The following is a 21,529-nucleotide window of genomic DNA, read 5'->3' as shown; positions in this document are numbered from 1 at the left end:
GTTGCCGAAGGAGCAATGCATAAGCTTTTTACTTTGGAAATTTCGAAGTGCAGGAGAATGGAAATGCTTCCCGAGGGACTAAAGTATGTCAGTTCTCTCAGAAAGCTGAAGATTAGCATGATGCCAGAACAATTTGTAGGCAGGCTACATAAGGTAGATGGAAAAGGTGGAGAAGATCTTCACAAAATCAACTCCAACTGTACCATAAAATTTGGCAGTGATGATCGTTGGCTTTGAATATACCATTTCAGCAAATCTGGTAGTCCTTTACACCCGCCTTAATTATAGAATTCTTATTTAGGTGTAAAATCTTCTCATCTTTTTTTAATTATTGGTGATAGAGGTAACACTTTTAGATGCTAAACATGCTACCTTGTCAAGTTCTTTCCTATTATGATCCCTAAACATCACCCTAAAAGCGATTGCCAATAATAGACAGATATTTTCTCCCCGACAAAGTCAACCAAAATTTGCTTAAGGAACTTATGGGCAGAAGAAATGCAATATGTTGAATTCCGAATATCAGTACTATACTAGTATATTCTCTTTCATTTTCTATAGACCAGTAACAGCTGGTATGAATTAAAGCATATTGCTAGAGTAATGTTATATGCCTAATACGAAAGCTTTCAGTTTTATTATCCAAAACTTTTTTTTTTGTTTTCTCTCTTTTCTGACTTAATGCCAGAATTCCTGACTCTTAGGCTCTTAAAGTTCAACTCAGATTCCACAGTGCTCCAGAAGTTTTGCATGGCCACCACTAAATGAGTGGGAAACATATGTTTACCTTCAATTAAAACTCCACATAAGAACCCCAGTTCTTGATTTTAAGGCATCTTGTCCTGCACTTTCTTCTCTGCTTAACTCACTAGTTTGCTGCAGATGGATTAAAAGTTTAGTTGAAGCTGCAGACTTGGCCAGCGCAGGACTCCACAAATTGAATGGAAGAAAGATGTTTACCTTCATCCATAGTTGCACTAACCAATCGGTGTTCTTGAGGAAAGGCATCTCTGAAGCACCAGTATTAGCATAATGCACCAAGTGCCTCAGCTTCAATATTCTGTTATTGAATAACTATGGTTTCCTATTTATTTGAAATTTATCATGTCAAAGACTTCCACATATAAAATGCGTTCAAATATGAATTAGGTCCTTTGCGCAGACAATGTTAGCCAAATATTCTGATGTATTGGTGCAAAATTGTTCCATGTCTATCCTTCTCATCTTGACTGGCGAAGATGTGAAATGCTCTTGGCTCTGTTATTGCTTCTAGGCGAATTCTCTTTGCATAATGATGATTCAGGCTTAAACAATATGGATATACTAATTCAACTCTGAGCAAAGCGCCCCCCCCCCACACACACACACACACAAGGGTAAAACTTGCAGTGAGTGTAAGAACTAATTAGGTAGTGAATGGTCATATTATACCTCTATGATATACATACGTACATATCATTAAAAAAAAATCAGCAAACTTTTAGCATATTATACTTTAGTTTCTGAAATAATTTAAAATTTGTTTTAGAGAAGCAGTAAAGAAAATCCAAATTGGAACGAATTGCAAGTCGAGCCAAACTGATATTATATTCGAACTTGAATAGAACTAAACCAATGAGCTGAACTCAAAACTTATACAAACCGAGTCAAGCTAAGCCCAGGAGTAGCTCAATTCATTTGAGAGCTCTACTCTGGCGGTCGAACTAGACAATTAGCTAGGGATGGCAATTTTTTGATATGACACGAACCTGACATGAAATTAATGGGTTTGAATTGAGATTTCACGGGTTCGTATCAGAATAAAGTCGAACCCGATGAACCCGAAAAAAAAGGTCGAATTCAGGTCATCCATGGGTTGATCCGATAACCCGTTTATGAATTAAAATTGGTTCAAATCCAAAGAAAAATTTAAATCTAATAATAATAGAGAAGTTGCAGATTTAAGAAACTAGATTCTAAATTTATAATATCTCAAATTTCACAAAAAAAAAGATAAAAATTCAAAAAACTCTCATAAGAAAAAACTTAAGAGAGAATAAAACTTTCACTATAATAGTTTAGGAGAGAAGAAACTCTAAATAGGAGTTTTTGGGATAATAGTGCAATCTATCCCCTTTGCATGAACAATCCACTGATGTATTGACGAGAGGTCGTATCCTAATTCAAAAAATTGAGAGAGCCGCACGCCCCAAAAGAATAGGAAAACGGAAGGAAGGAAACTATGGTAGTCGCTAACATCTTATAAGAGGAAATTATTCAGATACTCTCCAGATTACCGGTGAAATTGCTTTTGTGATTTAAGTCAGTTTGCAAGCTATGGCAGTCTTTGCTCTCCGATCCTAAGTTCATGGGTTATGATCTTCAAATCAGTGGGTTGGATTGGACTCCCAGCCATATGAAAGCGGAAATATCCAGTCGTGGCAGCAGATTATGAAACAATTTGTGTATTGGTTTCGTTTCTTCCAGAGTTAATTGACTCAAAACAGTGTTTACTTTAGCACAGAATTTGCTGACAAATGCAGTCATCAACCTACTAATTGCATCCCATATCATCAAAATTGTGGACATTTGCTTTCTAACTGATAACAATTCAATAGAATAGCTTACGGCCAATTTACTTCAGTCATGGTAATTTGCTAGCAACACCGTGCATTGATTGTCTCATGTCCTCTATGACGGATTTTGATTAATTTTCTAGAACAGCATATGGCTCCGGTGCTTTACTGCTTTTTCCCCTACTGTATGTAGTTTGGTGCTTTATTACGTAATCCTGATTTAAAAAATTTTATATAACCATCTTATGATTTGAGTTAAAACTTAAAAGTGTCATAACGCTCTCATGGTTTAAATTAAAGTGTCGTTATTAGCTTTTCTACTAAAATTAACGGTTAATCTAAAAAAGTTAAAGTCAAACTAATAAATTGACAAAGTTATGCTTTCACTACCTTTTTTTGTTTTTGTTTTTCCTTTTCTTTCCCATTTTCTTTTTTCCTTTGGGAAGAGAATAGATGATTTAAAAAAAAAACTATACTTTGACTTACTAGATCTTAATAAATCATAATTTTTTCCAAATAAAAAATAGAAGAAATGGAAATAGAAAATAGATAAACAAGAATTAGAAAATAACAAATATTTAACGACTGCAAATATCATTATAGGTTTCAAAACTAAATTTTTAACGACTGCAAATCTTTAACAGCGATTTTTTATTTTGAATTTTTATCTATTTTTTATCTCAATTTTTCATTGTATTTGGGAAATTAAAAAAAAGTAGTGAAAGGGTGAATTTATTAATTTATTAGTTTGATTTTGACTTTTTAATATTGATAGTTAGTTTTAATGGAAAAACTAGTGATGGCACTTTAACTTAAACCATGTATAGGTTATGTGGATATTTTTAAATCATATGCGGTTATGTGGTAAAGTTTCAAACATATGAAGGTAAAAAGATAATTTACAATTTTTTTTTTGGGAATGAATCTGCAAGCAGCTTAGTATATTTTTGGGTCAGTAGCTTTGATTAGGAGGTCCATGGGCAGAATTAATTGCTCATCAGAAAATACGCAAATAACCAGTTTTTATGGTTTCCTTCAAAAAAAAAAAAACACACAAATAATTGATATTTCATCACATCTTCATTATAGTCTATAATATTCTTGCCTCCTATATTAACGTGCATACAAGTGTTCAAGGAGCATGATATGTGTGCAATTAATAAAGGATATTAATTTTTGGAATATATTTTCTTGAAATCATTTTTATGAGATCTGATTTTATGTTTTGAAGATAAACAGGTAAAAAAAATTCACCAAAATAAAATGTGTAATCACACTATATTTTATTAAAGCAATAGGTAATTTAAAGAAAACATATAATTTGTAATCACACTATATTTTATTAAAAATTACATTAAGAAAAATACTTCTTGACATTTATGATAAGAGAGATAGAGGAAAATATAAGTAATAGGTAGTTTATGAGGGGTTTTTTTAAAAGCGACAATTTTATTTATACCAAATGGCTACTCTCTCTATTTACAGGTAAGCTAGGCTTCGGCCTAGTAGTAATACTTAGGCCGGGTCCAAATTTTTTGGGCTGAATAGATAAGCCGGGGCTGACTTTTGCTGGCGTGGTTGAATAGATTTTAGCGCTAATTGTCCCCGGGCTCTTAAACAATTTAGTTAAAAGGTTTTTTTTTTTTTTTTTGCTAACGGCTGTCCAATGAATGTGAACGCGACGAACCCTAAGTTAAATTAGCATGTTTCTTCATATACGAGTTTTGTTTGGAGAACCATATACGCCCCAGAAGACTTGGAAGAAGGAAGGACGACCACTATGGTACACGTTCACATACCAGAGGAAATTATTGTTGAGATACTCTCCAGATTACCGGTGAAATCGATTTTGCAATTCAAGTTGGTTTGCAAGTTATGGAACTCTTTGCTATACGATCCTCGATTCAGTTTGGCGACTAAAGGTAGAGAACGCGCGATGTTCTGGTGTTGTGGCAAAAGATGTTTTAGTTCTTTAGACGATCAGTATGCAATCGAAGAGATTCCTAGGCAATGTTGGTATCGACCGTATTTAGATTTTCTGGGATCTTGTAATGGTTTGGTGCTCTTCAGTACTTATGAGACCTGGTACTGCTACTATAATCATTGTAACTTCTACCTTTTGAACCCATCAACAAGATCTTTCAGAGGTTTGATCAACTTTAGCGGTAGGATGTTGTTTGGTGAAAACCGTATAACTTATTCTCCAGTGGCCTATGGACTTTGCTTCGACAAGTTGTCAGATGATTACAAAGTAGTAATGGTGTATTATTCATCAATTCCTTCTCAAAGGGCTTTGGTTGTCAGCTTGAAGAGGGGAACAACTTTGAGAGAAGTTAGTCTCCCCTACAAACTCAGGGGAACAGCGGTTTTAGCCACCGGTAATTTACATTGGATAGATAAAAATGATGACTTGATTGTTTGTTTTGATGAAACCACCAACAGATTTAGCAAATTACCCACGCCAGCGGTGGTACGTGGTGGGAATAATACTACTTACAGGCTGGGAATTTTGGACGGATGCCTTTGCATGTCTAGATATACCGCTGGAATTTATACATCCAAGTGCGAGCTCTTTGTCATGGAAGAATATGGTGTGAAGGAATCTTGGGCTACTTTGTGCGCTATATCTGGTGGAGCGAATTTGAGCAGTGTAAGCGGGTGGGAGCCTCTCTTCTACACCAAGTCCGGCGAGGAGTTATTGATCTCAGGCTTTCATTGCATATTGGCTTACAATGTAAAAACCAAGTCACTCAAGGAAATTCACACATATTCTGCCCAGGAATCCTATGTTGGTCCTCTTAGGTATGAGGAAAGTCTGATACCCGCTGGTGGATGTATGGCTCAAAATATGCCTTAGTTTTACCGGACTGTTTGTTACCTCTCCTTCGTTCTTTTTTTTTTTTTTTTTTGGTTCATCTATTTTGGGGCATTGCCTGAATGCTTTCGTTGAACCAGTAAACAGTAAATCTTAGGTCTAGAAATTTGCTAGAGACTTGTCGTGCGTGAATTGTTCGATGTCCTGAAAAAAGGATTCTGAGTTAATCCCTCCCTAGACAGCTATTGTGGCATCAATGGCCCTTATTATGTAATATTACTACGTACTACTGGTTATCTGGTTTTTGGCCTAGCAAGTTTTGTCTCTTTTCCTATGTAAACTGTCCTAACTTGTACGGTAAAATTGATTGAAATATTCCCAAGTTATGAGAATGAAACTGGAAGCTGAATATGTACTATTTGCCTAGTGATTGCCCTTGCTGTATCTGGGCAGTCAACAGCTAGCATATATATGATTCTCGCAAGAAACTCTAGCACATAAGCTGAGACAAAACCGTGAGCCTAATTGTTGGTAACTACTTATTATGGCATCCAAGACATAAAACCAAAATTGGCTCGTGAAAGGTTTGCTACATGCAAATAAAGAATCTTGTAAATTAATTGTTGGAGGGTAAATTGAGTATCTTTTCACAAAACAATGCTCCAAAAAGTCACTTGAATAGGGAGCAGAAGCATCTAATTAATTGATAGTGTCTCCAAAACTGTCATCTAGACTAGTAGATCAATTTCTAGGAAAGCAGACTATTTCTCATTGACACCGCAACACGGATTACTTTGCATATGCTTTCAAAGTAGATACTTCAGAGTTTGTCCAAATTGTAGCCCGTTATCTTAAATACATTTAAATACTTATCAAATAATTCAAACGGCTTAAAAAAATCTTTTGTCGAATCCTTCTATTCAAATGAAGTTGGGAATGGATAATCAAGGGATATTTGGTAGAGAATCCCTTGTTTGTTTAGATGAAACGACAAGCAGATTCATTGAATTGCCCAAGCTGCAGTTATATAGAATTATATAGACACAAAAGGGGGTGGCATATATGATTATACCCAAAATAGATCAATTATTCAAGAAGATTCGACAAAGTAATTCTCTGAAAGGCGAATTTGCAAGTTGTGTACTCTGAATCTCTCAGTACTGTTTTTTCTTTTACTTCTTTTTTTTTTTAAACTCGTTTTGGTCGGTTCATTTCCTTCAGGTATTACTTTTTTGTGGTGCAAGATTGATTGATTGATAACATAATTTGCGTGATTGGAAAATAATTTCCAAGCAACGGCTAATGAACTTAAGATCCTTATTTAAGCTTTTTGAAGGGGAAATAACTGATAGCACAAGAGCTGAGGTCCACGAGCAGAATTTTATTCTTCAGGGACCATTTCTATAACCGGGTGATAGGGTATTAATTGTTAGTAATTTTATCATTAATTTTCCTCTTTATCCGTGCCAAATATTGTTTTAATTGTCAATATATATTTATATTTGGTATTTGGATATAATTTCAGAAAGTGGAGCAGAAAAGTGCTAAAAGGGGACCTTCTTGAGAAGATTTCTCCACACGTGAAAGTTTCTAAAAGCTTTCCACAATCAGCCCAAATTGTGCAAACCAACGGAATTGCTGATGAAGAGTTGCCTTCCTATTATTAAGTCCTGGCAAGTCCACTAGCAATAAGAAATCAAAAGGAGAGAATTCTGCGGGGACCACGTAACATTGATTTAGAAAATGTGTTCTTATTGTGGGAGATATACTCATTAGTCAAGATGGACTTTGATGATGAAAGGAGCTTTTCCAATTTGATTCCTACGTCACTAGTTCTCTTAGGAAACTAGTGCTAAAGATAAAAGGAGGAAAAGGCACTAGAGGAGGGCTGGCAGAAGACATTAGATTAGTTTTCTCTCTACGGAGAGGAAGAGAGGTAGTTTTTGGTTTTCAGAGGAGTTCTTCCTTTCCTTGTTTGTAGTGTGCAACTTTGGTTCAAAGAGTCTACGGAGACTCAAGTTTCTTCCTAAATTCTTAGTTAGTTATTTATGTATTTGATTCCATTTAAATTGCGTGGGAATTTTCTTATGAGGCGTGGCTAATTTTCTCCTCTAGTCAAGGATCAACGCGAAGACGCAGTCCCAAATATCTGTGAGATCTAATTAATTTTACGTGTTCCTTAATTTATTAATATTTGCATGTTTTCTATTTTAATTTCCATGGGATTATTTTGTTAATTGGATATCAAGGGCCCGATGTGCAATTTGACTTATTAATCTCTTGTCAAATTAATCAATTAAATCCGTAATTGTTTAGTTGGTTAATATTAGTGACAACTAGTATTTTCACATACTAGGAGAACATGCAATCTGATTTAAATAACCCTCGTAGCGTGTTATTAATTTGGGTTAGGCTTTTCTAGTTTTTAATGCAATTAGGAAATTAATTCCTACGGTCGTACCTAGGAGTATTTCCTGGTTAGGGGTAATCAACGGTCGTACCTTGGTTATCAATAAATTAAGGAAAAGCTGGTCGTTAGATTTTATCGGCGACTATAACTAACCTATTAATAAAATTAAGTGAACCTTCTTTGCATCAATGATCGGATGAATGGACTGTGTCTGCGTAGTTGTATCCTTGGCTAGAATTTATTTATCATTTATTTAATTGCTATTTACAATTGTATTAATTAATTATTTATTTTTGGTTAATTATTTTTAGTTAAATTGTTTAATTATTTATTTTTAATTTCATTTTGATAAAAATCCCCCGTGTCTCGAATTTAAAAAGAATCAAATTTTTTCCAGTCCCTGTGGATTCGACCCTACTCACTACTATACACAGAAAATTCATTTTTTCTCGAGTAGGTATTTATTATTGCACAGGCTCGACACCTGTCAATTTTTTGCGCCGTTGCCGGGGACTGGCGTTAATCATTTGTTTCTTTTTAAGTTCATTTTTTTTCTGGTATTTTTCTAGTTTATGCCTCGCTCTTCTCGTACAGGCGAATTAATTTTCGACCCTGAAGTAGAGAAGACCGCGCGTAGAACGAGGAAAGAAACCAGGCGGCTCAGGGAGGAGCAATACGATATTGCACCTCAGGGACTTGATCCAGAGGTTGAGCCGACAAATTTGTCTGGTGACAATTCAAGTGATTCAGACCAAGAGGAAGTCACTATGGCAAATGCACGAACACTAAGGGAGTTGGCTGCTCCAGATTTAAATCAGCAGCCCTTGTGCATTACTTTTCCACATTTAAATGATGACGCTCCCTTTGAACTAAAATCTGGTCTAATTCATCTCTTGCCATCTTTTCATGGTCTACCAGGTGAGGAGCCCTACAAGCACTTGCAAGAGTTTGACGTCGTTTGCAACAGTATGAAGCCTCCGGGAATTACTGAAGAGCAAATAAAGATGAGGGCCTTCCCCTTCTCTTTGAAGGATTCCGCAAAAGACTGGCTCTACTACCTACCGCCTGGTAGTATCACCACGTGGGATCAACTGAAGAAAAAATTCTTGGACAAGTACTTTCCGGCATCTCGAGCTGCAAGCCTAAGGAAGGAGATATGTGGCATCAAACAACACCCAGGCGAGTCACTCTATGAGTACTGGGAGAGGTTTAAGAAACTGTGCACCAAATGCCCTCAGCATCAGATAAGTGAGCAACTGCTCATTCAATATTTCTATGAGGGGTTGCTTTTCAGGGACAGAAGCATAATCGATGCTGCAAGTGGAGGGGCATTGGTGAACAAAACCCCTCGAGGAGCATGGGAGTTGATTGAAGGGATGGCTGAGAACTCACAGCAGTTTGGTTCAAGAGAGGACATCCCGACGCGTAGGGTGAATGAGGTGGAAACGTCCTCTATCCAACAGCAGATCTCCGAATTAACATCTTTCGTAAGACAATTAGCTGTGGGGAGTAATTCACAAGTCAAAGTGTGTGGGGTGTGCACTGCCGTGGGTCATCCTACGGAAATGTGTCCACTGGTTCAAGAAGAAACTGCAGAACAGGTGAACATGGCTGGCCACGCGCCCGCGCCAAGAAAGCAGTACGACCCGTACTCAAACACCTACAATCCTGGTTGGAGGGATCACCCCAACCTTAGCTATGGAGGAAATAGGCAGTCTAACTTTGTGCCAAATAGACAGCAAGGGCACCAACAGCAGTATCATCCTCGCCTACCACCACCACCACCCCCTTCAAACTCAAGTCCGTCCATGGAAGAGATGATGAAGCAATTACTTGCTAATCAACAAAAGACGGATTCAGACCTGCAAAGCATGAGAAATCAACTGGGACAGGTGCAATCATTGCAAAATCAAATGAATCAAATGGCTATAACAATCAACCGTTTGGAGTCTCAAGTTCAAGGAAAGTTGCCATCTCAACCTGAGGCGAATCCAAAGAATGTAAGCGCAATGACCTTAAGGAGTGGGAAGGAAGTTCAAGGACCCGAACCCGTGATTCCTAAAGATAAGGACGAGGAACGGATTGAGAAAGAATTGGAAGAGGAGGGCACAGACAACAAAAATGCAAAGGTAACCTCGAACCCAATTCCTACAACTAAAACTAATCCACCTCCCTTTCCTAGCAGGTTAGAGAAACCAAAGAAGCAAGACAAGGAAAAAGAGGTCTTGGAGATTTTTCGCAAGGTGGAGATCAACATACCCCTGCTGGATGCGATTAAACAAGTACCCAGGTACGCAAAATTTTTGAGGGACTTGTGTGCCAACCGCAAGCGGTTGAAGGGGGATGAACGAGTTATAGTTGGGGAGAATGTTTCAGCAATTCTACAAAGGAAACTTCCACCAAAATGCGGAGATCCAGGTATGTTTACTATTCCTTGTAGGATAGGTAATACTTTGATTAGGAAGGCCATGTTAGACCTGGGAGCCTCAATTAATGTCATGCCAAAGTCCATTTATGCTTCCTTAAACTTAGGCCCTTTGAAAGAGACTGGGATAATAATTCAATTAGCTGACAGGACCAATGCATACCCTGACGGGTTGATTGAAGATGTTTTGGTAAAAATTAATGAATTGGTTTTTCCAGCTGATTTTTATGTGCTCGACATGGAGGATGAACACTCCCGTGATCCGTCACCTTTGTTGTTAGGTAGACCCTTTTTGAGCACAGCCCGAACCAAAATTGATGTTAATAAGGGTACTTTGTCTATGGAATTTGATGGTGAGATTGTTCACTTTAACATCTTTGAAACCATGAAATATCCATCCGATTCAAATATTGGCTCTGTTTTCTCGATAAATGTTATTGACCCTGCTATACAGGAGGTTTTTGAAATTGAAGGCAGGGATGAACTAGAGGTCGTCCTGACCAGGCACTTTGAGTCCGAAACAACCTCTAGGGTAGAGTTGAGTGAAGAGCTTAAATGCGTGATTGGATCGTTGCAAACGTTACCAACCACGAAGACAAGGTATGATCTTGCACCGATTTTCATACCCGAACCTCACCAAAGGTTACTTCCATCTGTGGTGCAGGCACCTGTCTTGGAACTAAAACCACTGCCGAAACACCTAAAGTATGTATACTTAGGTGAAGGGGAGACACTTCCAGTGATCATCTCCGCGGGTTTATCAAAGGTTCAAGAAGAGAAACTACTTCGAGTTCTTAGGGAACATAAGCAGGCGATAGGATGGACCATCGCCGACATCAAGGGAATTAGCCCTGCGGTGTGTATGCACCGAATTCGACTCGAGGAGAATGCTAAACCCGTACGGCAAGCTCAACGGAGATTAAATCCTCTCATGATGGAGGTCGTAAAGAAAGAGATTTTAAAACTGCTGGACGTTGGAATTATATTTGCAATATCAGATAGCCCGTGGGTAAGTCCAGTACAGGTGGTCCCGAAGAAGGCAGGGGTGACAGTGGAATCAAACCAAGAGGGTGAGCTCGTACCAATTCGAAAGCCCACCGGATGGCGACAGTGTATCGATTACCGAAAGCTAAATGCCGTCACGAAAAAGGACCATTTTCCCCTCCCTTTCATTGACCAGATGGTGGAGCGATTAGCATGTCGAGCTTACTATTGTTTCTTGGATGGATTTTCAGGTTATTTTCAAATTGCCATCGCACCCGAGGACCAAGAGAAGACTACTTTCACCTGCCCATTTGGAACATTTGCATACCGAAGGATGCCATTTGGATTGTGTAATGCACCTGCTACCTTTCAAAGATGCATGGTAAGTATCTTTTCAGAATATGTTGAGAAGATTATTGAGGTTTTCATGGACGATTTTAGTGTATATGGTGAAAGTTTTGAAAACTGTCTAGATAACCTGAAATTGATCTTAGTAAGGTGTATAGAAACTAATCTCGTGCTTAATTGGGAAAAATGTCATTTTATGGTTGAACACGGGATAGTTTTGGGTCATGTTGTATCATCTACAGGTATTGAGGTTGATAAGGCAAAAATAGATGTTATATCTACTTTACCTTACCCAGCGAGTGTGCGGGAAGTTCGTTCTTTCTTGGGTCACGCAGGTTTCTATAGAAGATTCATCAAGGATTTCTCGAAAATTGGAGCACCCTTGTTCCAACTTTTGCAAAAAGATGTATCCTTCGAATTTGATGAAGCATGTAAGGGGGCATTCAATAAGTTAAAGGAGTTATTGATCACCTCACCTATTATCCAACCCCCTGACTGGAACCTCCCATTCGAGATCATGTGCGACGCCAGTGACTATGCAGTTGGTGCGGTATTGGGTCAAAGAGTAGGAAAAGCAGCTCATGCTATTTACTACGCATCTCGAGCCTTGAACGGAGCTCAATTGAACTATTCAACCACCGAAAAGGAGCTTTTAGCAGTTGTTTTTGCCTTAGAAAAATTTCGGTCTTATTTACTTGGTGCTAAAGTTATTATTTTTTCTGATCATGCAGCTTTGCGGTATCTGTTGACCAAAAAAGAGGCAAAACCGCGATTGATACGGTGGATATTGTTGCTACAGGAGTTCAACCTGGAGATCCGAGATAAGAAAGGGGCGGAGAATCTGGTAGCAGATCACTTGAGTCGAGTACAAGTCGTCGAAGATGACATCCCATTGAGAGAAGCATTCCCCGAGGAGCATTTATTTTCTATTAACTCATCTTTGCCTTGGTATGCAGATATTGTTAATTTTCTAGTCACTGACAAATTTCCTACAGGATGGCCTAAGGCAAAGAGAGACAAGTTGAGAAGCGATGCAAAGTTCTACATTTGGGATGATCCTTACCTCTGGAAGCGGGGTGCTGATCAAATCATCCGTAGATGTGTAAGTGAAGTTGAATTTCAATCTATTCTAGCCTATTGTCACTCTTTTGCATGTGGAGGTCACTTTGGACCGAAGAGAACGGCTCGTAAGGTGCTAGAGAGTGGATTCTATTGGCCAACTCTATTCAAGGATGCCTACTCATTTTGTAAGTCATGTGATAAGTGTCAAAGAGTGGGTAATATCTCTCGTAGGGATCAAATGACTCAAACCCCAATGATTTTTGTTGAAATTTTTGACGTTTGGGGCATTGATTTTATGGGTCCTTTTCCTTCTTCCTTTGGTTTTTTTTATATATTGCTTGCTGTAGATTATGTTTCGAAGTGGGTAGAAGCAAAGGCCACCCGCACTAATGATTCCAAAGTGGTTGCAGAATTCGTTAAGTCTAATATTTTTGTTCGTTTTGGGATGCCGCGAGCAATTGTAAGTGATCGGGGTACTCATTTCTGCAACAAAACGATCGCTGCAATTTTCAGGAGGTACGGTGTCTTGCACAAAGTCTCCACTTCTTACCATCCTCAGACAAACGGTTAGGCGGAGGCATCGAACCGAGAGATCAAGTCAATTTTGGAGAAGATAGTTCGACCCGATAGGAAGGATTGGAGTATAAGACTTGAAGATGCCTTGCGGGCATATAGAACGGCGTACAAGACGCCAATCGACATGTCCCCTTACCGTTTGGTATTTGGGAAGCCATGCCACCTCCCTGTCGAGTTCGAGCATAGAGCATTTTGGGCAGTCAAGCAATGCAACATGGATATCGAAGAGGGCGGAATTCAAAGAAAACTGCAGTTACAAGAATTGGAGGAGATTCGCAATGAAGCCTACGAGAATGCTGTGATTTATAAGGAAAAAAACAAGATTTTTCATGACCAGCAGGTCTCTAGGAAGACATTTGAATGTGGACAAAAAGTTCTACTGTATCACTCCAAATTGAAGTTATTTCCAGGTAAGCTACGTTCTCGTTGGATTGGTCCCTTTGTGGTAACTAATGTCTTTGATTATGGTGCAGTGGAGATCCAGAGTCTAAGGACAGAGAAGAAATTTGTGGTGAATGGACATCGTCTTAAGCCGTATTATGAAGGGGTTCCAGTTGAGCGGGTAGAGATGATGCATTTGGAGGACCCAATTTGCTTAGTTTAAGCAAATTACGGGTTATGTCTAGCCAAAGACACTAAAGAAAGGCGCTAGTTTGGGAGGCAACCCGAATATTAGTCTTGTTATTTCTAGTTGTTCTTCTTTTGCATTGGGTCATTTACTCGTTGGGTAGTATCTGTATTAATATTTCCTTCACTGCAATCAGGAAGAATGAAGACCAATCTTGGCGTGCCCGCGCGGTGTTTGAGTTTTCTGAGACCAGAGAGACGAAAGACCAATCTTGGCGTGCCCGCGCGGTGTTTGAGTTTCTGAGACCAGAGGACGAAAACCAATCTTGGTGTGCCCGCGCGGTGTTTGAGTTTTCTGAGACCAGAGGACGAAGACCTTGGCGTGCCCGCGCGGTGTTTGAGTTTTCTGAGACCAGAGGACGAAGACAATCTTGGCGTGCCCACGCGGTGTTGGACGACCCAAACCATGTTTTTGCAATAAAAAAAAAAAAAAACCAACTTTTATTATTATTATTATTATTATTACTATTCCTATTCTTATGAGTATTATTATTATTATTCTTATTATTCCTATCTTTAACAGAAAAAGAAAAGATTATTTTCTTTCTACAAAAAAATATAAAAAATTAAATATAAAAAAAATATTAAATAAAAAAAAAAAAAATTCCTCTTCTTTTCTTTTTCTTTTTCTTCTTTCTTTCTTTCTTTTCTTTTCTTCCCCGCTGCTTGCCCTTTTTCCCCCTTTTCTTTTCTTCTTCATTCGCCGCCGCCGCCAGAAGCTCCGCTGACCCACGACAGTCGCGGCAACTGGCTCGCGCGCCGCTCCTCCCTGCCGCTCGTCGACGCTGCCCACGCCGGACGCTGCTGCCGCAACCGCCGCCCACCCCAGCTCTTCTCGCCGCTGCCTCGGCTCTCCTCCAAGGGTGACCACCAGCTCATCTGACCTCCTTCACCCTTGCCATAGCCACCGCCTCCAAGATCCGCCTGAAGCCCCGAAAGCCGCGCACCACCAGATCCAGCTGCCGCAAACTCTTCTCTCTCACAGCCACCACCTTCATCGCACCACTGGCTTCGTATGCACGCGCCTGCCTCAATCTTTTTCTATTATTTTTTTTATTTTCTTATTTTATTATTGCAGTATGTTTTTATTATTTTTATTACAGTACGTTTTTGAAAATTTTGCGTGTTTGGACTACCTGACATTTCTATTCCTCCTTAGTTGGGTACTTCTGTGTTACTTTGCTTGTTTCTTTTTACTTTGCTTGATTTTTATTTATTTAGTAGATTGACTTGTGGTTAGTCGTGTGATTTTTAGAATTGAATGTCCAATCGTTAATCATTATATATATATATTTTAGGTCGAATTGTGTTTAATCTGCTGTACTTTGTGTCTAACTGTGGGTAATTTGCTACAGTTGTTTGTTCAATTGGGAGGTGCCTTTAACACTTAAATTTACTTATTGAAGTAGATTGCCTTCAATTGCCTTAAATGAGAGCCTTTTGTCTGTTTGCATTTCAATTACTACATTGATTGGGGTGATTTTGAGGTACATTATTATTACATTTGGATAAGTTTGGAACCACGAGTGTTTATTGATTGCATTTGTTATAAGTGTTGAGATATCTGTATAACTTGTGAGTGAATGAAGTGTGCATTTTGTTCATTGAATTGATTTTTCATTTGTTAGTGCTTTGAATTTCTTGTTTCCATTATTCGTTAGCAACTGTTGTCTATTGTGGTTTGGAGTGCAATTTGGAAAGAATGGTGAAACCACGATCCCGACCCTTTGACCTCCGCTCCGCCTCCTCCAACTACAGGTGCTAATAGCTGGCATCAGCTTCAGGGGAGTTTCGTTGTCCTTCTTCTTATTTTTACTGTTTCATTATCACATTGAGGGCAATGTGTGATTTAAGTGTGGGGGGGATTTGGGTTTAGTTTTGATTGGTGTTTCTTTAATTTGCTGCCTTTCTTACTAGTGTTTTGATGAATAAATATGGCAATTCATTCGTTTATTGCTGGTTGTGATTTATCTTATGAATTTTGTTTAAGTGGCAAGTAAAAGTATGTTATCTTGGTGAATATCATGAGTTTAATGACTTGGTGCAAATTGTGGTTAAATTGTTTAGGCAATATAAATATTTTACTAGCAATTGTTGTGTGGATTAGGCAATTGTTGATCTTAGTTCTCCATATTAGGAGATGACGTGGGCCATGATCTTTAATTATCTGGTTTTCTGGTGCTTTAATTGTGATTAATAAATGACCCTACTCCGCTAGTGTCGTCACCCAGTAACCGGGAGTCTTCACCACAAGTGTCGACTTTCGCGTCAAAAAGTGACTATATATATGAGTAGTTAGTCCTGAAGTTGTGAAGAGTTGAGTAACTGGGCTCTTTCATCTAAAAATGTCAGAGTTCACGTCAAAAGACTTGAATAGCTTGGGACTGAGCATTTATTAAAAAAAAGAAAAAGAAAATAATAAGTAAGCTTATGATCATGTTGGCCTGCCGATCCTTGTTCTTCAATGTTGAGATTTTGATTTTCAGTTGACCCAATTGCTAACTTTTGCTAGTTTAATATTTTGATTTCTTAGACGAGTTAGCTATGAATTGGACGAGTCTATGATTTCAGGAGCTAACCGGGAGAAATATGTCTTGACACTTAGCCACTAAAACTTGATTTTGGGATAAGCGTAGCTTGGCAATAAATGAAATGAGAGTTAGCCATTGTTGAGTTTAGTGTTCCCATACTTGAGGACAAGCATGATTTAAGTGTGGGGGGAATTGATAGGGTATTAATTGTTAGTAATTTTATCGTTAATTTTCCTCTTTATCCTTGCCAAATATTGTTTTAATTGTCAATATATATTTATATTTGGTATTTGGATATAATTTCAGAAAGTGGAGCAGAAAAGTGCTAAAAGGGGACCTTCTTGAGAAGATTTCTCCACACGTGAAAGCTTCTAAAAGCTTTCCACAATCAGCCCAAATTGTGCAAACCAACGGAATTGCTGATGAAGAGTTGCCTTCCTATTATTAAGTCCTGGCAAGTCCACTAGCAATAAGAAATCAAAAGGAGAGAATTCTGCGGGGACCACGTAACATTGATTTAGAAAATGTGTTCTTATTGTGGGAGATATACTCATTAGTCAAGATGGACTTTGATGATGAAAGGAGCTTTTCCAATTTGATTCCTACGTCACTAGTTCTCTTAGGAAACTAGTGCTAAAGATAAAAGGAGAAAAAAGCACTAGAGGAGGGCTGGCAGAAGACATTAGATTAGTTTTCTCTCTACGGAGAGGAAGAGAGGTAGTATCAGGTTTTCAGAGGAGTTCTTCCTTTCCTTGTTTGTAGTGTGCAACTTTGGTTCAAAGAGTCTACGGAGACTCAAGTTTCTTCCTAAATTCTTAGTTAGTTATTTATGTATTTGATTCCATTTAAATTGCGTGGGAATTTTCTTATGAGGCGTGGCTAATTTTCTCCTCTAGTCAAGGATCAACGCGAAGACGCAGTCCCAAATATCTGTGAGATCTAATTAATTTTACGTGTTCCTTAATTTATTAATATTTGCATGTTTTCTATTTTAATTTCCATGGGATTATTTTGTTAATTGGATATCAAGGGCCCGATGTGCAATTTGACTTATTAATCTCTTGTCAAATTAATCAATTAAATCCGTAATTGTTTAGTTGGTTAATATTAGTGACAACTAGTATTTTCACATACTAGGAGGACATGCAATCTGATTTAAATAACCCTCGTAGCGTGTTATTAATTTGGGTTAGGCTTTTCTAGTTTTTAATGCAATTAGGAAATTAATTCCTACGGTCGTACCTAGGAGTATTTCCTGGTTAGGGGTAATCAACGGTCGTACCTTGGTTATCAATAAATTAAGGAAAAGCTGGTCGTTAGATTTTATCGGCGACTATAACTAACCTATTAATAAAATTAAGTGAACCTTCTTTGCATCAATGATCGGATGAATGGACTGTGTCTGCGTAGTTGTATCCTTGGCTAGAATTTATTTATCATTTATTTAATTGCTATTTACAATTGTATTAATTAATTATTTATTTTTGGTTAATTATTTTTAGTTAAATTGTTTAATTATTTACTTTTAATTTCATTTTGATAAAAATCCCCCGTGTCTCGAATTTAAAAAGAATCAAATTTTTTCCAGTCCCTGTGGATTCGACCCTACTCACTACTATACACAGAAAATTCATTTTTCTCGAGTAGGTATTTATTATTGCACAGGCTCGACACCTGTCACCGGGGATGACAAAATATGCTAGGACACGACAAGCTTGATTGCTAGGAAAATATTAAATGCAACTAGGACTGTAAATATTAAGCAGAAAAGATGACTCTTCTCGAGTATGAGGACTGTTGATCAATGTATGAGGACTGTTGTGATTTTTAGGCACTATAATACAAAGGATTTGGAAGTTTAAATGTTCTATTTGCACTTGGAAGCCCCTCAATGCTGCTCCATTGGTCACCAAGAATGCCCCAAATGCGATATCCCTTGCTGATCAATTGTTTCCTTACATCAGATTTGAATCCCTGGATGTCCTTGCATGCATGTGCATCATCAGCTCCCCTGCAACAATAGAGCAATGAGAATAATCTCAAAAGATAGGCAGGCACCATTTAGACCAGATGCACAGAATCATGTTTTAAAAGGATGCATATTGTGCTAGCAAAAGAAATCATATCCAAACCTTAATAAGAGACTATTCCAGCCAAAGAAGCCCTCATTGACAAGGTTGTCGACTGTGGCAGATCTGAGATGCTCCATCCTTGAAGAAACCAAAATGATCCGAACTCCTCGTGATTTAAGCTCATTGAAAAGCTTCAGAGAGTGCTGAAGAGCTGGTGCTTTGCCCTTGCTCATCCACTCTTCCAAAGAGGTCAAGTTCAACTTCTTTCCCCTATTAAAAACAATATATGGTAGGAATCAGGCTTAAAAGTGAATGAATAATAGAATCTTATAGCTGAAATGACTTACCCAAAACCATTTTTCTTGTAGTAAGGGACAGTGGACAAAAGAGTATCATCAATGTCAAAGATCCAAGCATCTGTGCCATCTTTCTTGAGATTGCAGCTGGTGCTGAGATAGACAATGGATTCATGAATAGTCCTCTCAGAATCCACCCTGTATTGAGTTGATGTCATGTATTTGCCCAAGTATGAAACACATTCATCAGGCACAACATCAAAATCCCTGATGTTATGGAGCTCAACATTCATCCTCCAAGACTCACAGTAGTTCTTCAAGGTGACTTGAAGTCCATCTTTCCCTTTCTCCTTGAGAATGTTGCAGTCTGCTGCAGCCGAGCCTAGCAGGAAGCAAAAGATAGCTAACAAAATGCCAACACTTCTTGCCATCCTTTTCCTCACAAAGGGTAGTCGGCAATCTACAACGGGCATCGATGGCTGTCTAATTTGTGCGGTTTAAATAGCTACTATATGTGGAACTGGTCAGCAATTTACACTAGGAGGTGCAAAGGACATGGAGCAGTGGGCATTAGTTGGCACATGGAGCTTCTTCTCCATTTTCAGCTTCACATGGCAAACAAGACACCTAATGTATTAAAATAAGGGATTACTCTATCCCAATTAATCCATAAGATACTGCCCAAAAGTCTGCAACAAATATACTAAAGATTGTCAAATGGTAATTAGAATCTATAAAACTGTCACTATGCTAGGAGGCTTAGCATGTCTCGGACAGTTGACTTTACGCTAGCATTGTCAACTGCGTTGGTCTTCATTTTTGGAAAGTTCCTCAAGTCTTCCACATTAGGACCGAGTTATAAAAGTCTTCCTCAAGTCTTTCTTAAAACGTCATAAAACTATAAAAGCATATCACACGGGCTCCATCGACTGACTTTCATTTAGGAGCCGCTGACTTTAGTTTGTCAACGTATTGGATGCCCATACAAAAAATGATCGGTGTGTTTGTCAACGTATTACTACCATTTATTGATCAGAATTGTCTGCAGCAGCAGCAGCAGCGCCTGCATCCGTGCTGGAGGAACATTAATAGATTGATTTTCTTTATTATCCCGAGGAACTTTAAAATATTAAATCGATTATTTGGACGTGATCAATCTGACCAATCTCAATAGTCTAAATCGACTATTGGTGCCACCACAACCGGCTAAGATAAATTTCGTTTTTTAACCAGCTAATAGAAATTCCTTCAGCAACAAAGGTTTTCTGGGTTGCCAAAAAGTATTGCAGGGTTAGCCGGCAAGACAGTGGCTAAAGCCATATGTGCAATTAGTTCTATGTAAATTGAGTTTTGCGACAGTATCAAATTTTCTCACTTTTCCATCAGCCATTTCCACAGCTATGCTTTAACTCAGTCGTGGATGGATGAACAGAAATAACAATTGGAAGCGCATTCAACAACAAAAGTGTAGCACTTGGATACATCAATATACAATGGGGATAACATATAAGTTATTTCTTCTGTCACTATATAAACTTGCTGCCTAGCCTACACTACTTTTAGGGATAACATGCACACTGTTCTTCTGGGCCAAAAAAAACCACTCTCCCGTTGAATTACTATTTTTAGAAGTTTTTATAAAAAAAAAATATTGTAATAATTTGATGTATGCGAAATTAAAAAAATAATTTAAAAAATATATTCATAAAAATGTAAAAAATTTTCAACAGAAAATCACAATCCAAACAAGGAAAATGCAATTCTAATTCTGCCCCCAAAGAATGATGGTCAAGATAAATGGTACCATTATGAGTAATTCTCAAAGAATATTCCGGGTGCAAATGGCAAAACAGTAAGAGACACTAACTACTATTACCAATTTCAGATTCAACTCCATGCTTACTCGCAAGTAATAACTAGAAGACGAGAAAAGTCAACTGAACTGCCTGCAGTTCTTTAAGGGAGACAAGTTTACAAGCAAAATGTGCGTGAAACTCTTTAATGGAATCAATACGATTTCTGATTATTAACTCAACAAGTCTGCCTTGTGCATGGGCAACAGATTTAAAAAAAAAACAAATCACCACCACCCAAAACTTTCTACATTTGAGCTGATCCTAAGATCTTTGTCGTATGAGATCTCCAATTAGTGAAACAGATCCAAAGCAAAAGGAAATGAGAAGCAAATCCTCTGAATCACCACTTCTATATAATACTACCAGTTTTAAATTCCTTCCAAATTCACAGCTAGACTTTTTGTTTTGCAAACCATGGGAATGCCTGTTCAGACAAAAGGGAACTGAACAATATTTAAAAACAAAAAAAAAAGGGAAAAATACTTGAGCTAGAGAGTTTCAAGTTTCAGCAAAGCCAACTGCCATTCACACACAAAAAATATCATACAAAATCTCGTACTTGTCAAAGTTTAACTAAAAGTGACAAGGCAGACCAAATCTCAAACAATGGCATTAGCAGCACTAGCAATCCTGGGCCACAGATCAGCACACTCCTTCCCTATCGGACCAGTAATAGCAGACGCTAAAGAAGACAATAGTTAGCATGTAAGATACGAGAACAAAGAGAGCAAAAAAAAAAAAAAAGATGGATTTATTTACTTGGCTACAACTGGAAAATCTACAGATGATACTGTGGTTATAAGAATGAGAGAATATGGTTTGAAGGAGTCTTGAACTACCCTGTTCATTATTACCAAAGTCATATCGAAGCGGAGGAGTGGGTTTCAGGGGAAAGGACTATATCGGTTGGTAGTGCCAGTACTCTTTTCTAACAAGTTTGAGGAGGATATTCTGGATGAGGACAGTTTAGTT

General features: G+C 38.1%; 2 protein-coding genes and 1 non-coding gene across 3 annotated transcripts; 1 reads left to right on the top strand and 2 right to left on the bottom strand.

Moving 5' to 3' along the window:
• The first annotated feature begins 4,335 nt into the window (after window positions 1-4,335).
• LOC113765850 (F-box protein CPR1-like) lies at window positions 4,336-9,088 on the top strand. Its single transcript, XM_027310097.1, has 3 exons — window positions 4,336-5,389; window positions 8,699-9,028; window positions 9,075-9,088. Exons 1-3 carry the CDS (start codon window positions 4,336-4,338, stop codon window positions 9,086-9,088), a joined length of 1,398 nt encoding a protein of 465 aa, XP_027165898.1.
• Window positions 8,920-9,026, bottom strand: LOC113767180. The gene has a single exon (XR_003467901.1). It is a non-coding gene; the product is annotated as a small nucleolar RNA R71 (small nucleolar RNA).
• Window positions 9,089-18,160: 9,072 nt separating the features above from the next.
• Window positions 18,161-19,132, bottom strand: LOC113764573 (acid phosphatase 1-like). The gene is made up of 3 exons (XM_027308505.1): window positions 18,753-19,132; window positions 18,466-18,675; window positions 18,161-18,344 (listed from the first exon to the last, which is right to left on the bottom strand). Exons 1-3 carry the CDS (start codon window positions 19,130-19,132, stop codon window positions 18,161-18,163), a joined length of 774 nt encoding a protein of 257 aa, XP_027164306.1.
• Between the last annotated feature and the right edge of the window lie 2,397 nt (window positions 19,133-21,529).

Source organism: Coffea eugenioides, chromosome 3 (assembly GCF_003713205.1).
Source record: "Coffea eugenioides isolate CCC68of chromosome 3, Ceug_1.0, whole genome shotgun sequence".
In the NCBI taxonomy this organism is placed as follows: domain Eukaryota; kingdom Viridiplantae; phylum Streptophyta; class Magnoliopsida; order Gentianales; family Rubiaceae; genus Coffea; species Coffea eugenioides.
This window is presented reverse-complemented; position numbering and strand designations above follow the sequence as displayed.

What these genes read in the sequence shown, in the direction of transcription:
- LOC113764573 (XM_027308505.1), bottom strand. Translation starts at nt 19,132, where the DNA reads ATGGCAAGAAGTGTTGGCATTTTGTTAGCTATCTTTTGCTTCCTGCTA. An exon ending in TACAAGAAAAATGGTTTTGG is followed by an intron (nt 18,676 to 18,752) that starts GTAAGTCATTTC and finishes TGTTTTTAATAG; the next exon opens with GGGAAAGAAGTTGAACTTGA. An exon ending in TGGAATAGTCTCTTATTAAG is followed by an intron (nt 18,345 to 18,465) that starts GTTTGGATATGA and finishes CTATTGTTGCAG; the next exon opens with GGGAGCTGATGATGCACATG.
- LOC113765850 (XM_027310097.1), top strand. Translation starts at nt 4,336, where the DNA reads ATGGTACACGTTCACATACCAGAGGAAATTATTGTTGAGATACTCTCC. An exon ending in TCTGATACCCGCTGGTGGAT is followed by an intron (nt 5,390 to 8,698) that starts GTATGGCTCAAA and finishes ATGGTCTACCAG; the next exon opens with GTGAGGAGCCCTACAAGCAC.